Here is a 14,491-nt window from a genome sequence, read left to right as displayed (position 1 = left end):
ACTGGGTTCAGGCAATTCTCCTGCCTCAGCCTCCTGAGTAGCTGGGATTACAGGCACGTGCCACCATGCCCAGCTAATTTTTTGTATTTTTAGTAGAGACGGGGTTTCACCATGTTGACCAGGATGGTCTCGATCTCTTGACCTCGTGATCCACCCGCCTCGGCCTCCCAAAGTGCTGGGATTACAGGCTTGAGCCACCGCGCCCGGCTATTTTGTATTTTGATCAATTTTGGTTTGTTTGCACTATCTGCCAGCTCCTTATTACTTCCTAGCTAGTTTAAGTAATAGTTAGTATCAGACGTGAACATTTCAAATCTATGTTTGGTCTTCTACGCTAGAGCTTAAAACAAGATTTTGATGCTGTAGTTTGAGTCTGTATTGCAGGGTAGTAGAAAGTAGAGAAAGTTGAGAAACTCATTAATCCAGCTATCATTGTGAAGTTATGAAAAAGATTTCTAACCTTCTCTTTGAATATCCTTTTGAAAATGAAAAATGACCCTTTGGCTCTGGTAGTGTTCATTGCATTTTGATTTGTCATTCCTATAGTTTTTGGTTTGCTGAAACTTCATTTTCTTTAAGGCATAATATTTGAGATAGGTTTCCAATCTTGAAAACATTGTAAATGTTTTGTATTATAAACCATGATTTTCTATAATGGTTTTAGAATCTTGAGTTCAAACGTATGACCTGAGGCAGGTAACATAACTTCCCTGAACCTGAAGTTTTATTTGTAATTTGAGAATAATGATATCTTCTGACAGGTTGTGTTAGGTAATGGCTTGGCATACTATCATTTAATCCTCAAAACCAACTATATTTTGGTATAAAGGTATTGGTGCCTTCCAAAAACCTCCAAAATTTGTACTTTATATAGTAAATATTTCTGGAAAGCTTACTGAACTACGTGATCATAGCACTGATAATTGTAAAAATCACTGTGAGATAGCACTAATTAAGAGATGTATAACTTCTAAATTTTCATCTCAGCCTTCTTACTAATTTAATCTGATTTAGGGCAAACCAATTTAGTTATTTTTTTTTCTTTTTTTTTAAAGCCAGTCAAATTTAGCAGTTGGGGGTTGTATACCAACTTTAGTGACACTAATGTTAATAAGTTCTGATAACCTACTACCATCGGACCAGCCCAGTTTAATTATTTAAAGTTTTTTTTTAATATTTGGAGATTATACTTTTGTTTGGACAAATAAAAGTTTTAAAAGAAGAATGAAGGTGGCAGTATGTTAAAATACACATTTATATGTGAGGTTTAAATGAATACAGCTGGGCGTGGTGACTCACATCTGTAATCCCAGAATTTTGGGAGGCCGATGCAAGTGGATCACTTGAGGCGTGTGTCTGTAGTTTCAGCTACTGGAGACTGAGGCACACCCTGAAGCAGAGATTGCAGTGAGCCAAGATCATGTTACTGTACTCCAGCCTGGGTGACAGCAAGACTGTGTCAAAAAAATGAAGATTAGTTAAAGGAATACAAATGTTAAAATGCAAATAGGCACTTTACATTTACTCTTTTGAAAAAAATTCTAATGTAAAAGTGTAAGTAAATGTAAGAAAGAGAAACGTTTAAACGTGTACTCATCTTTCCTGTCTTACCTGTGTCCTTGTCCGACCACTTGAACCAATCTTTGGTTCACAGAATATCTCTACTGTTTTTAAATGACTGGCTCTAAACCAAAGACAGAAGAGTATTATAGATGAATATTATTAGGGATGGGATGTGAACTGCATTCATAAAAGTCAAAACTCCAGAGGTGAGTAGTTTAGTTCTATTGGGTTTGTACGTTATTGAGAGAAGAGAAGAGAAGAGGATTTTCTTGTCAGGGTGAAAAAGTCAGCAGTAATGCAGGGTTTGTGTAGCAAATAGTTGGATAGTATGTCATACTGCTACCTAACAGGTAAGATGACCATACCTGCCATTGTGCCCTGGAGGGTCACAGCATACACGTATTTTCTGGGACAGATGTTTTACCTGTTTTCCTTCTCAAAAGTATTTGAGTTTGTGTAATAACTTGTAAATTTTCAGAAGAGGGTAGAGGTTTACTGTGTGCTTACTGGCAAGACTTTTTTTCCTTCCATATTAATAAAGAAACAGTGCACATGAGTGGCACTAAAATATGTGATATTGACCCAGCGCGGTGGCTCAAGCCTGTAATCCCAGCACTTTGGGAGGCCGAGGCAGGTGGACCACGAGGTCAAGAGATCGAGACCATCCTGGTCAACATGGTGAAACCCCGTCTCTACTAAAAATACAAAAAAGTAGCTGGGCATGGTGGCACGTGCCTGTAATCCCAGCTACTCAGGAGGCTGAGGCAGGAGAATTGCCTGAACCCAGGAGGCGGAGGTTGCGGTGAGCCAAGATCGCGCCATTGCACTCCAGCCTGGGTAACATGAGTGAAACTCCGTCTCAAAAAAAAAAAAAAAAATGTGATATTGGCTGTGGCAGGCCAGGTGGTGTAGCTCATACTTGTAATTCCAGCACTTTGGGAGGCTGAGATGGGAGGATTGCTTGAGTCTAGGAGTTCGAGACCAGTCAGGGCAACATAGTGACATCCCATGTCTTAAAAATTAAAAGAAAAAAATACACATTTATATGTGAGGTTTAAATGAATACATATATAATATATATGTATATATATTAGCTATGGGAAATGTAAGTGTATAGGGCACAAAGTTGCAGTTGAGCAAGATAATGAAAATAGGATTACTTTTGCCTTTTAATTTGGAGGAAGAAAAAAATAGGAGGACAGTGACTGAGTAAAATTAAGATACATTTATATACAAGGTTGCATCAAAGATTCTTTTTTTTTCTTTGACCAGCAGGCAAGAAAAGAATGTCTAAAAATATGGACTCTTCTGCTAGCCTGCCTGGGTCTAAATCTCTCCTGAGACTGAGCCACTTTTTTGTTGTATTGATCTTGGGCAAGTTGTTTTACGTCTTTTTCAATTTCCTTAGCTATAAATTGAGGACAGTAACATAGGAGGGTAGGCCCAGCATGGTGGCTCACCCCTGTAATCCCAGCACTTTGGGAGGCGGAGGTGGGTGGATCACCTGAGGTTGGGAGTTCCAGATCAGCCTAACCAACGTGAAGGAACCCCATCTCTACTAAAAACACAAAATTAGCCAGGCACGGTGGCACATACCTGTAATCCCAGACTCTCAGGAGTCTGAGGCAGGAGAATCACTTGAACCCAGGAGGCGGAGGTTGTGGTGAGCGGTGATTGCGCCATTGCACTCCAGCCTGGGCAATAAGAGTGAAACTCTGTCCTAAGGAAAAAAAAATAATATAGGAGGATAATATTAATATCTATCTCATAGGGATGTTAAGAGAATTGACAGAATAAAACACTTAGAGTTGTAGGCTGGGCATAGTGGCTGACACCTGTAATCCTAGCACTTTGGGAGGTAGGCAAGAGGATGGCTTGAGGCCAGGAGTTCAAGACCCAACCAGGGCCAGGTGCAGTGGCTCCTGCCTGTCGTCCCAGCACTTTGGGAGGCTGAGGCAGGTGGATCACTTGAGGTCAGGAGTTTGAGACCAGCCTGGCCAACATAGCAAAACCCCATCTCTACTAAAATAAATAAATAAAAATCAGGTGGGTGTGGTGGCACGTGCCTGTAATCCCAGCTGCTTAGCAGGCTGAGGCAGGATAATTGCTGGAACCTGGGAGGTGGAGGTTGCAGTGAGCTGAGATTGCACTGCCGCACTTCAGCCTGGGTGACAGAGCAAGATTCTGTCTCAGAAAAAAAAAAAAAAAAGACCCAAACAGGTTAACATAGGAAGATCCCTTTGCTATATAAAAAATTAAAATTGAGTCAGGTGTAATGGCTCACACCTGTAATCCCAGAACTTTGGGAGGCTGAGGTGGGAGGATCCTTTGAACCGAGGAGTTCAAGACCAACCTGGGCAACATGGGAAAACCCATTTTTACAAAAAATATAAGAAGTAGCCAGGTTTAGTGGCACATACCTGTGGTCCCAGCTACTCGGGAGGTTGAGGTGGGAAAATCGCATGAACCTGGGAGGTGGGAGGTGGAGATGGAGGCTACAGTGAGCCAAGATTGCCTCCTGGGCAAAAATAAAATAATTCTTTTCTTTTCTTTCTTTCTTTCTTTTTTTCTTTTTTTTTTTTTTTTGGTGACTGAGTTTCACTCTTGTTGCCTAGGCTGGAGTGCAGTGGCTCGATCTCAACCCACCGCGACTTCCACCTCCAGGTTCAAGCAATTCTCCTGCTTTAGCCTCCCAAGTAGCTGGGATTACAGGCATGTGCCACCATGCCTGGCTAATTTTGTATTTTTAATAGAGATAGGGTTTCACCATGTTGGCCAGAGTGGTCTTGAACTGACTTCAAGTGATCTGCCTGCCTCGACCTCACAAAGTACTGGGATTACAGCTGTGAATTTTAAAAAAGTTTTATGGCTAAGAAAAGAAAGAAAAATAAATAAAATGAACACTTAGAATTATATCTGGTACCAGGCTGGGTACAGTGGTTCGTGCCTGTAATCCTGGCACTTTGGGAAGCCGATGCGGGCGGATCACCTGAGGTCAGTAGTTTGAGACAGCCTGACCAACATGGTAAAACCCCTTCTCTACTAAAAATACAAAAATTAGCTAGGCGTGGCAGCACACACCTGCAATCCCAGCTACTCAGTAGGCTGAGTTAGGAATATCGCTGGAACTGGGGAGGCAGAGGTTGTGGTGAGCTGAGATTGCACCACTGCGCTCCAGTCTGGGCAACAGAGCAAGACTGTCTCAAAACAAAAATTATTTTGGTATTTGAGATTGAGGTATGTTTAAGTTCTTTTGAAGTAATGGGTGAATATTTTGAGGATTAAATACTAAATGTTAGATATCTTTTTTAAATAGAGATGGGGGTCTTAGTATGTTGGCTAGGCTGATTTTGAACTCTTGGCCTCCCAACTTGCTAGGATTACAGGTGTGAGCCACAGCACCCAGTCAGTTAGATATCTACTAATAGAGGATTTTTTTATCTTTTTTTTTTTTCTTTGAGACAAAGTCTCACTTTTCTCCCCCAGGCTAGAGTGCAATGTCGAGGTACGCTCACTGCAATCTCTGCCTCCTGGGTTCAAGCGATTCTCCTTCCTCAACCTCCCAAGTAGCTGGGATTACAGGTGCCTGTCACCACACCTGGCTAATTATTGTATTTTTAGTAGAGATGGGGTTTCGTGATGTTGGCCAGGCTGGTCCTGAACTCCGGACCTCAGGCGATCCACTCTCCCTGGGCCTCCTAAAGTGCTGGGATTACAGGTGTGAGCCCCCAAGCCTGGCTGAGAATTCTTTATCTTTAATGAAAGGATTAATGAATCTTATGTTGAACTTTCTAGGGAGAAATTTGTAACTTTGATCATATTTTCACATCAATTCATGACACCAAAAGGTTAAGTGCCACTAATCTATGGTGGTGTCAGGTTCTTTTGATGAATGACAGATGCCATCTGATTAAGATAGTGGGAATTTTAGGATATAAGTCCTGTCTTTTCCACTGGTACTGGAGTACCAGCAATAATACTGATCATAATATTGATGAATAAACTTCAGATTTTCTTCCACAATAGAGGGCAAGTGAATTCTGATTTTTGACAACCTGGAGAGGTTGATGGAGACAATTTAGGGTGGGTCCAGTTTTCTTGCTCGTCAGTGTTATCCATAGATAGCAGCAAACTCCTTATGTTACCATTACTGTTAAAAAAAAAAAAAAAAATAGCAGCAAGCTCATTTAACCCAGGGGTTGGTTAGAAGAAAAATCCTGATTTGTTACAATAGAAACTCTACCCCTGAATTACTGAATCAGAGTCTGGATTTTATCAAGATTCCTAGGTGATTTTTTTTTTTTTTTTTTTTTTAAGACAGTGACTTATTCTGTCCTCAGTGCAGTGGCATGATGATCTTGGCTCACTGCAATCTCTGCCTCCCAGGTTCAAGCTACTCTCCTTTGCCTCCCGAGTAGCTGGGATTACAGACGCGCACCATCATACTCATCTAAGTTTTGTACTTTGGGTAGAGATGGGTTTCACCATGTTGTCCAGGCTGGTCTTGAACTCCTAAGCTCAGGTGATTCGCCCGCCTCAGCCTCCCAAAGTGCTGGAATTGCAGACATGAACCACCAAGCCTGGTCTGGGACCCTTGTTCTCATCTGGTGGCTATTTTCTGTATTCATTTCTTTTGGATCCTTAGTCACTCTAGGCAAAACTGGGTCCAGGGGCCATTTGGCCTAAAGAGGAAATTATAATATTCCTTATGTAGTATATATAACTCTTAAAGTTTTTTCTAAGGCAGCTGTACTGCAGTGGCTTAGAACATGTACTCTCTAGACTCCTTTTTTTTTTTCCTTGTTTTTTTTGAGACGGAGTCTTATTCTTTTGCCTAGGGTGGAGTACAGTGACACCATCTCAGCTCACTGCTACCTCTGTCTTCTGGGTTCAAGCGATTCTTCTGCCTCAGCTTCCTGACTAACTGGGATTAGAGGTGCCCACCACCACACCTGGCTGGTTTTTGTATTTTTTGTAGAGATGGGGTTTCTGTGTTGGCAGGGCTGGTCTTGCTCCTGACCTCAAGTGATCCACTGGCCTCATCCTCCCAAACTGCTGGGATTACAGGTGTGAGCCACCACACCCAGCCCCTAGATTCCTTAGATTTAAATCCGGATTTTGTCTTAATAGCTATGTAACTGTGGGCAGGTTACTTTACCTTGAAGTAAAGTAACTTTTTCCTTGTCTGTAAAAAAAAAAAAAGAGTGGTTGATAATAGGACTTAACTGAGATTGTTAAGAAGATGAATTAAGTGTTCCATAAGTGTTATTTCCATTCTCTGAATGAGTGAAGAATTCCCACTTTAATTTTCATTTTTACTTTTTGTAAAATAGCCCTATGCATCTTCTGGTAGGATTCTGAAGTTATATGGGAAGAAATGACAGGTTTTTTTTTTTTCCTCTAAGTGCTTATAACTTAGTAGTAGCCCTCTCAGTATGGGAGATGTGAAATTGAACCTGGTTGATTGATCTGCCATGGGGCAAAATACATTTAATCAATTTATACATTTTATTTCTGTTTTACAGCATTTGTGGGGTTAAGTGGCATGGGATTTCTGTTTCTGATAGTAAATAGGTAAGTAAAACAAAAGTTATGTATGTCCAAAGAGATGGTTGTACCATATTTATGGTGATTTTTTTCCTAACTGTTGGTTCTGTTTCTTTAGATCTATAGCATTTTAGGACAGGAAGATAACATTTTTATAAGAATTTGATGGTTCTCTTTTTTCCTTTCATTTTTATCTCTCTGAAAGTAGAATTTAGCATTAAATGGGCAAATAATCAGGACTGCCTTTGGCTTATTTGGGGATGACATATTGCTTAGAAATAAGGGTGTTGATTGAACTGTCAGTTTTACAGATTGTTTGGATTTTTTTTTTTTTTTTTTTTTTTTTTTTTTTTTTGCGACGGAGTTTTGCTCTTGTTACCCAGGCTGGAGTGCAATGGCGCGATCTCGGCTCACCGCAACCTCCGCCTCCTGGGTTCAGGCAATTCTCCTGCCTCAGCCTCCTGAGTAGCTGGGATTACAGGCACGCGCCACCATGCCCAGCTAATTTTTTGTATTTTTAGTAGAGACGGGGTTTCACCATGTTGACCAGGATGGTCTCGATCTCTTGACCTTGTGATCCACCCGCCTCGGCCTCCCACAGTACTGGGATTACAGGCTTGAGCCACCGCGCCCGGCCCTGTTTGGATATTTTTATTGTGTATCCACGTGCTTGCTTACTATGTGTATGTTGGCAGATAGTTTAGCATGCATTTGGACAATTTACATTGTTTAGTAGATACTTGCAACTATGTAAACTCAAGGGCTTTTGTGGAAGTGATCAAGATTTTGATGGTGGTCTTTGTTAAACTGTGGTGAGAAGATGAATAAAATTTGGCTATCGTCTGGGCACGGTGTCTCATGCCTGTAATCTCATCACTTTAGAGGCAGAAGTGGGTGGATCACGAGGTAAGGAGTTCGAGACCAGCCTGACCAACATGGTGAAACCCCATCTCTACTAAAAATACAAAAATTAGCCAGGTGTGGTGGTGGGCGCCTGCAATCCCAGCTGCTCAGGAGGCTGAGGCAGGAGAATCGCATGAACCCGGGAGGCGGAGGTTGCAGTGAGCCGAGATCATGCCACTGCACTCCAGCCTGGGTGACAGAGTGAGACTTCATCTCAGAAACAAAACAAACAAACAAAACCAGCTTGGCTATCTAGAATTGAAATGAAAAGATATATTTTATTCTAGTTAAACTGACTTAGGGGCGACCGGCCATTGGTTAACTCAATAGCATGCAAAAACACATTACTTTGGAGATGGTAAGGATTTTTGTTTTATATGGATACTATCATATACAACTAAAATATGCTATAAAATATATATTTTACAGTATACAGTGAACATTTCCCATGCTTTCTGGATTTTTTTCTGCATTTTTCAAAACTTTTTAAATTCAATTTTGCCTTGGTCAGTGATACATCCTGAGGGATGTGTCATGGATTTTATTATGTGAACATCAGAAAATATTTATACAAATCTAGATGGTATAGCCTTCTACACACTAGGCTATATGGTATCGCCATTATAATCTTATGGGACCACTGTTGTATGTACAGTTTGTCCTTGATTAAAATATTAACGCAGCACATCCCGTATTCAAGTGATTCTCCCGTCTCAGCCTCACAAGTAGCTGGTATTACAGGCACCTGCCATTATACCTGGCTAATTTTTGTATTTTAGTAGAGACGGTATTTCACCATGTTGGCCAGGCTGGTCTTGAATTCCTGACCTCAGGTGATCTGCCCACCTCGGCCTCCCAAAGTGGTAGGATTGCAGGTGTGAGCCACTGTGCTTGGACTGATTTTTCCTTTTTATGCTTATCAAAATAGTCTTGAACCTGGGCTGTTCAATAGGGTAAAAATGATATCTTATCATAAACTATTTCAGTCTGTCCTTTGCATAGTTTTCATGTTCAGCAAACAATCTTAGTAATTTGTAATTCTATTGTTAACAGTACTGTAACCTTTCAGGTCTTCTCTGGGTTTTTTGTTGTTGTGATGGTGGGGTTTTGTTTTGTTGAGACAAGACTCTTGCTCTGTCATCTAGGCTGGAGTGCAGTGGCATCATCTCGGCTTACTGCAGTCTCCTCCCATGCTCAAGCCATCCTCTCACCTCAGCCTCCCAAGTACCTGGGACTAAGAGGTGCATGCCACCATGCCTGGCTAATTTGTGTGATTTTGTAGAGACACAGTTTCACTGTGTTGCCCAGGCTGATCTTGAATTCCTGGGGTCAAGCTATCCGCTAGCCTCAGCCTTCAGAAGCTCTGGGATTACAGACATGCACCACCATGCGTAGCCTATATCTATATATTTATCTGTACGGTGATTCTGTTTGTTTATAGAAATGATAATATAAAGTGCTTATTGTTTTACAGCTTGACTTTTTTCACTGAACAATATGCATTGGAACAATTTCTGTATTAGTAAATGGCCCAAGATATACCATATTTAACTATTCACCAATAGGTGGACATTTAGGTAGTTTTCAGTTTTTTACTTGTGGTTTCAATACTTCACTATACAATCTTTTATATGTCTTCTTGCGTGCATCGATGGCTTTTAAAATGTGTAATCTTGGCCGGGCGCGATGGCTCATGCCTGTAATCCCAGCACTTTGGAAGGCTGAGGCTGGTGGATCATGAGGTCAGGAGTTCAAGACCAGCCTAGCCAACATGGTGAAACCCTGTCTCTACTAAAAATACAAAAATTAGCTGAGCGTGGTGGTGTGTGCATGTAATCCTACCTACTCAGGAGGCTGAGGTAGGAAAATTGCTTGAACCTGGGAGGTGGGAGGTTGTAGTGGGCCAAAATTGCACCACTGCACTCCAGCCTGAGCGACAGAGTGAGACTCTGTCTCAAAAATAAATAAATAAAATAAAATATATATAGGCTGATGAAAAAGATTAATATGCCCAGAAGTACTGCTTGTCTGTATGCCATAGACCTTCCACTTGGAGTATTCTTAGCACCATTAATCATCAGGGACACATCAGATTTTAGGGTAGTATACTGCTGAAGGGAATATATTTATTAATTATTTTGATCAGTTATTAAATATTTAATGAAATAGTATACCCCATCAGGAGAAAATGTTTTTGAGCATAATCCTCCAACTTTGTATGTTAAATATTAGCCTTAGTCTCTTATGGTGACTATTTGTCATATCTGAAGCCTTCCAATTTTTGGTTGAATGTCTATATTTGCAAATGTGCGCATGTTATGGGTCAGGCCTCCTCAGTATGTGTACTAGTGAAAACTCAAATTCCCAGCTCCTCTCTCTTTTTTTTTTTTTTTTTTGAGACAGACACTTTGTCACCCACGCTGGAGTGCAGTGGCACAATCTTAGCTTACTGCAGCCTCCACCTCCCAGGTTCAAGCGGTCTTCTTGTCTCAGCCCTCCAAGTAGCTGGGACTACAGGCATGAGCCATCATGCCCAGCTAATTCTTGTTTTTTTTTTTTTGTTTGTTTGTTTTTCTGTAGTGATGGGGTTTTGCCATGTGGCCCAGGCTGGTCTTAAACGCCTAATCTCAAGTGATTCACTCACCTTGGACTTCCAAAGTGTTAGGATTATTATAGGCGTGAGCCACGGCCTCTGTCCTCCATGTTCTCTTGGATGCAGGCATGTGACCTACAGACACACTCAGATGACTTCTCTTTGAAAGTACACAATATAAGGAAGTGAAGGTTCTATTTATAACTTCCATTTTGCAGTTAGGCATGGCAGCAGGGTTGTTCAGTTTTAAGTGGAGGTAATAGTTGTGGAATGAGTTCCCAATAGAGAGATGCGGCTTTGGTCCTGGTAGTAGTAAAGGTTATAATGGATTTGAATCTTGTTATTTAGTGCCTGGTGGTGACAGGGATAGTGATTTCCTCACCAGACCACTTGTGCAACATTATTTTGGGTGATATTATCTTTGCATCTATTTTTTTTTTTTAGCCCTCCCAGTGACAATAGGAGTAGTGATACTCTTCTTTAATAATTACCTTTCAGGGCCGGGCGCGGTGGCACACACCTGTAATCCCAGCACTTTGGGAGGCTGAGGCAGGTGGATGGCAAGGTCAAGACATCAAGACCATCCTGGCCAACATGGTGAAACCCTGTCTCTACTAAAAATCCAAACAAATTAGCTGGGTGTGGTTGTGCGTGCCTGTAGTCCCGGCTACTTGGGAGGCTGAGGCAGGAGAATTGCTTGAAACTGGAAAATGGAAGTTGCAGTGAGCCAGGATCATGCCCCACTGCACTCCAGCCTGGTCGTAGAGTCAGACTCTGTCTCAAAAAAAAAAAAAAAAAAAAAAAAAATACCTTTCAGGTGAACTGGGTTCAGTGACTCAGCACCTGTAATACCAGCATTTTGTTTGGGAGGCTAAGGTGGGTGAATCGCTTGAGCTCGAGAGTTTGAGACCAGTCTGGGCCACATGGTGAAACCCTGTCTGTACTGAAAAAACAGAAAAATTACCTGGGCATGGTGGCACGTGCCTGTGGTCCTAGCTACTCAAGACGCTGAGGTGGGAGGATCCCTTAGAGCCTAGGAGGCAGAGGTTGCGGTGGGCCAAGGTCGCACCAGTGCAGAGTGAGACCCCATCTAAAAAAATAATTACCTTTCAGGCCGGGCATGCTGGCACACGCCTGTAGTCCCAGAACTTTGGGAGTCTGAGGTGGGCTGATAGATTGAAATCAGGAGTTCAAGACCAGCCTGCACAACATGATGAAATCCTGTCTCTACAAAAAGTGTAAAAATTAGCCGGGTATGGTGGCATGCGCCTAAAGTCCAGCTACTTGGGAGGCTGAGGTGGGAGTATTGCTTGATTTCGGGAGGTTGAAGCTGCAGTGAGCTTAAGTGGTGCTACTGCTACAGCCTGGACAAAAGAGTGAGACCCTGTCTCACAAAAACAAAACAAAACTCTTCTGCTTAATTTAGCCAGAGTGGATTTGAATAGTGATTGTTTAAAAAATTTTATAAGATACTTTTCGTACAAGGAGCACTTTTTACATTTCTATATAGTGGCAAATATGAAAGTGTCTTGCTTTTGAAAATTGCTACTTATAAGCTCTTAAATAATACCTTATTACCTCTCTTGGTGGGGCTATTTGAAAACTAGTTGGTTTTCTCCCTGAGCTAATTAAGATATGAGGAAGTTGTGAATTAACATCTGTAATGTAAGATGTTGCTAGTTATTCATGGTGCTCCTGTAAAGTTGCTTTAGCTCCCTGTGTAAGGGTTATTTTGTTACTGGTTTTGCTATTATTGTAAAAGCTTCTAACAGCTTGAGACCAAAAGCCAAGGAGCACTACAAAATAAAAGACTTCTATTTTAAATTAATTAATTAATTTTTTGAGACGGAGTCTCACTCTATTACCCAGGCTGGAGTGCAGTGGAGTACAGTGGCCCAGTCTTGGCTCACTGTAGACTCTGCCTCCCAGGTTTAAGTGATTTTCCTGTCTCAGCCTCCCAAGTGGTTGGGACTACAGCTACATGCCAACACGCCTGGCTAATTTTTGTATTTTTAGTAGAGACGGTGTTTCACCATATTGGCCAGGCTGGTCTTAAACTCCTGACTTCAAGTGATCCACCAGCCTTGTCTTCCCTTTGGGATTACAGGCATGAGCCACTGTGCCTGGCCTAAGTGTTATGTTCTTAAAGACAGAGAAATGAGATGCTTACGTAATTATTGGGTGGCAGAATAAAGTTAATTTTTTTCTGTTATAACATAATTGTCTCAATTGTTGGAATTACTCTTTAATATAACTTTAAGAAAAAAATACTGATATTCTTGAAATACTATGAATTAGCTATTCTGGGAATACCTCATGGCTCTTTTCAGCCTTGACCTCCTGGACTCAAGTGATCTTCTTGCCCCAGTCTCTCAAGTAGCTGGGACTGTAGGAACGTGCCTCTATGCCTGGCTAGGTTTTTTTTAATATTAAAAAAATTAAATTAATTAAAATATTTAATTAATTTATATAAATTAATTATAATATTTAAAAATCCTTGTAGAGACAGGATTTTGCCAAGTTGCCCAGGCTGGTCTCGAACTCCTGAGCTCAAGCAGTTTGCCTCCCTCAGACTCCCAAAGTGCTGGGATTAAAGACATGAGTCACCATGCCCCAGCTGTTTTTGTTTTGCTTTGTCCTTTGAGACAGTCCCGATTTGTCATCCAGGCTGTAGTACAATGGTATGATCTTGGCTCATTGTAGCCTCAACCTCCCAGACTCAAGCAATCCTCCAGCCTTAGCCTCCCAAGTAACTAGAACTCTAGAAGTGTACCACAACGCCTGGCTAAGATTTTAATCTTTTTTTGTAAAGATGGGGTCTTCCTATGTTGCCAGGCTGGTCTTGAACTTCTGATTTCAAATGATCCTCCAATCTTTGCCTCTGAAAATGCTGAGATTGCAAGTGTGAGCCACTGCCAATTCAATACATACAAAGCTTTTTTTTAAAGCAGAGATTTAAGCTAGTAAGAAAGCAAATGAGGCTGGGCATGGTGGCTAACGCCTGTAATCCCAGCACTTCGGGAGGCTGAAGCATGAGGATCACTGGAGTCCAGGCATTCAAGACCAGCCTAGTCAACATGGCAAAACCCCATATTAAAAAAAATATTGGCTGGGCAAAGTGTTGTGTGCCTGTAATCCCAGCTACTTGGGAGGCTGAGAAGTTGAAGGATTGCTTCAGCTGGGAGATCGAGGTTGCAGTGAACCTTGATGGTACCACTGCACCCCAGCCTGGGCAATAGAGTGAGACCCTGTCTCAAAAATGGTAGGGAAAAAAAAAAAACCTTCCCCAGAGAAAAGCACTCTTGACAGTTTTTTGCCTTCGCCCTGGGTTGGTGCAAGAGAGGTCTTTGATAATTGTAAACATAAATCCTCTTTGATTCCAAAGTATGGCTAGAATTTACACTACCTATTGTTTCAAAAAAAAAAAAAAAAAAAAAAAAAACTCAAATTGAAAATTTAAATCTAGTCCAGATTAATAGTCTTCCTAGGCAGACATCTAGCAAAAGTAAAACAAATTCTCTCCTTAAGAGCCCATTTAGTCACATTGTGGTGGGTCATGCCTATAATTCCGGCACTTTGGGAGGCCAAGGTGAGATGATCCTTTGAGGCTAGGAGTTCACGACTGGCCAGACAGCATAGCCATAACCCATCTCTACAAAAATGAAAACAACCTATCCATGTGGTGGCTCAAACCTGTAGTCCCAGCTGGTCACCAGGTTGAAGTGGGAGGATTGCTTGAGCCTAGGAGTTCGAGACTGCAGTGAGCTGTGATCACGCCCCTGCACTCCAGCCTGGGCAACAGAGTGAGACTCTGTCTAAAAAAAAAACTCATTTAAACATAATCTTTTTTTTTTTTTTTTTTTTTTTTTTTTTTTTTTTTTTTTT

General features: G+C 41.4%; 1 protein-coding gene across 12 annotated transcripts in view; it reads left to right on the top strand.

Annotated features, from left to right (window-relative positions):
* LARP4 (La ribonucleoprotein 4) overlaps positions 1-14,491 on the top strand; it is an 85,485-nt gene that overhangs the window by 8,826 nt on the left and 62,168 nt on the right. For 3 of the 12 annotated variants that reach the window (XM_032293686.1, XM_032293651.1, XM_032293660.1), the window contains exon 2: positions 7,089-7,137. The exons of 8 other annotated variants lie outside the window; for them this stretch is intronic. Coding sequence is in view for 1 of the 4 variants with exons in the window: in XM_032293638.1 (XP_032149529.1) it covers positions 11,201-11,203 (3 nt within the window). In the remaining 3 variants the exon portion in view is untranslated. Of the gene's footprint in view, positions 1-7,088; positions 7,138-11,186; positions 11,204-14,491 lie in introns of those variants that run through there. One more of the 12 variants, XM_032293638.1, reaches the window with a different exon arrangement.

The sequence above is a fragment of the Sapajus apella genome, unplaced genomic scaffold (assembly GCF_009761245.1).
Source record: "Sapajus apella isolate SASKATOON/1434 unplaced genomic scaffold, GSC_monkey_1.0 scaffold2, whole genome shotgun sequence".
NCBI lineage: Eukaryota > Metazoa > Chordata > Mammalia > Primates > Cebidae > Sapajus > Sapajus apella.
The sequence above is the reverse complement of the archived record's forward strand: the minus strand, read 5'-3'. Positions and strand labels throughout refer to the sequence as shown.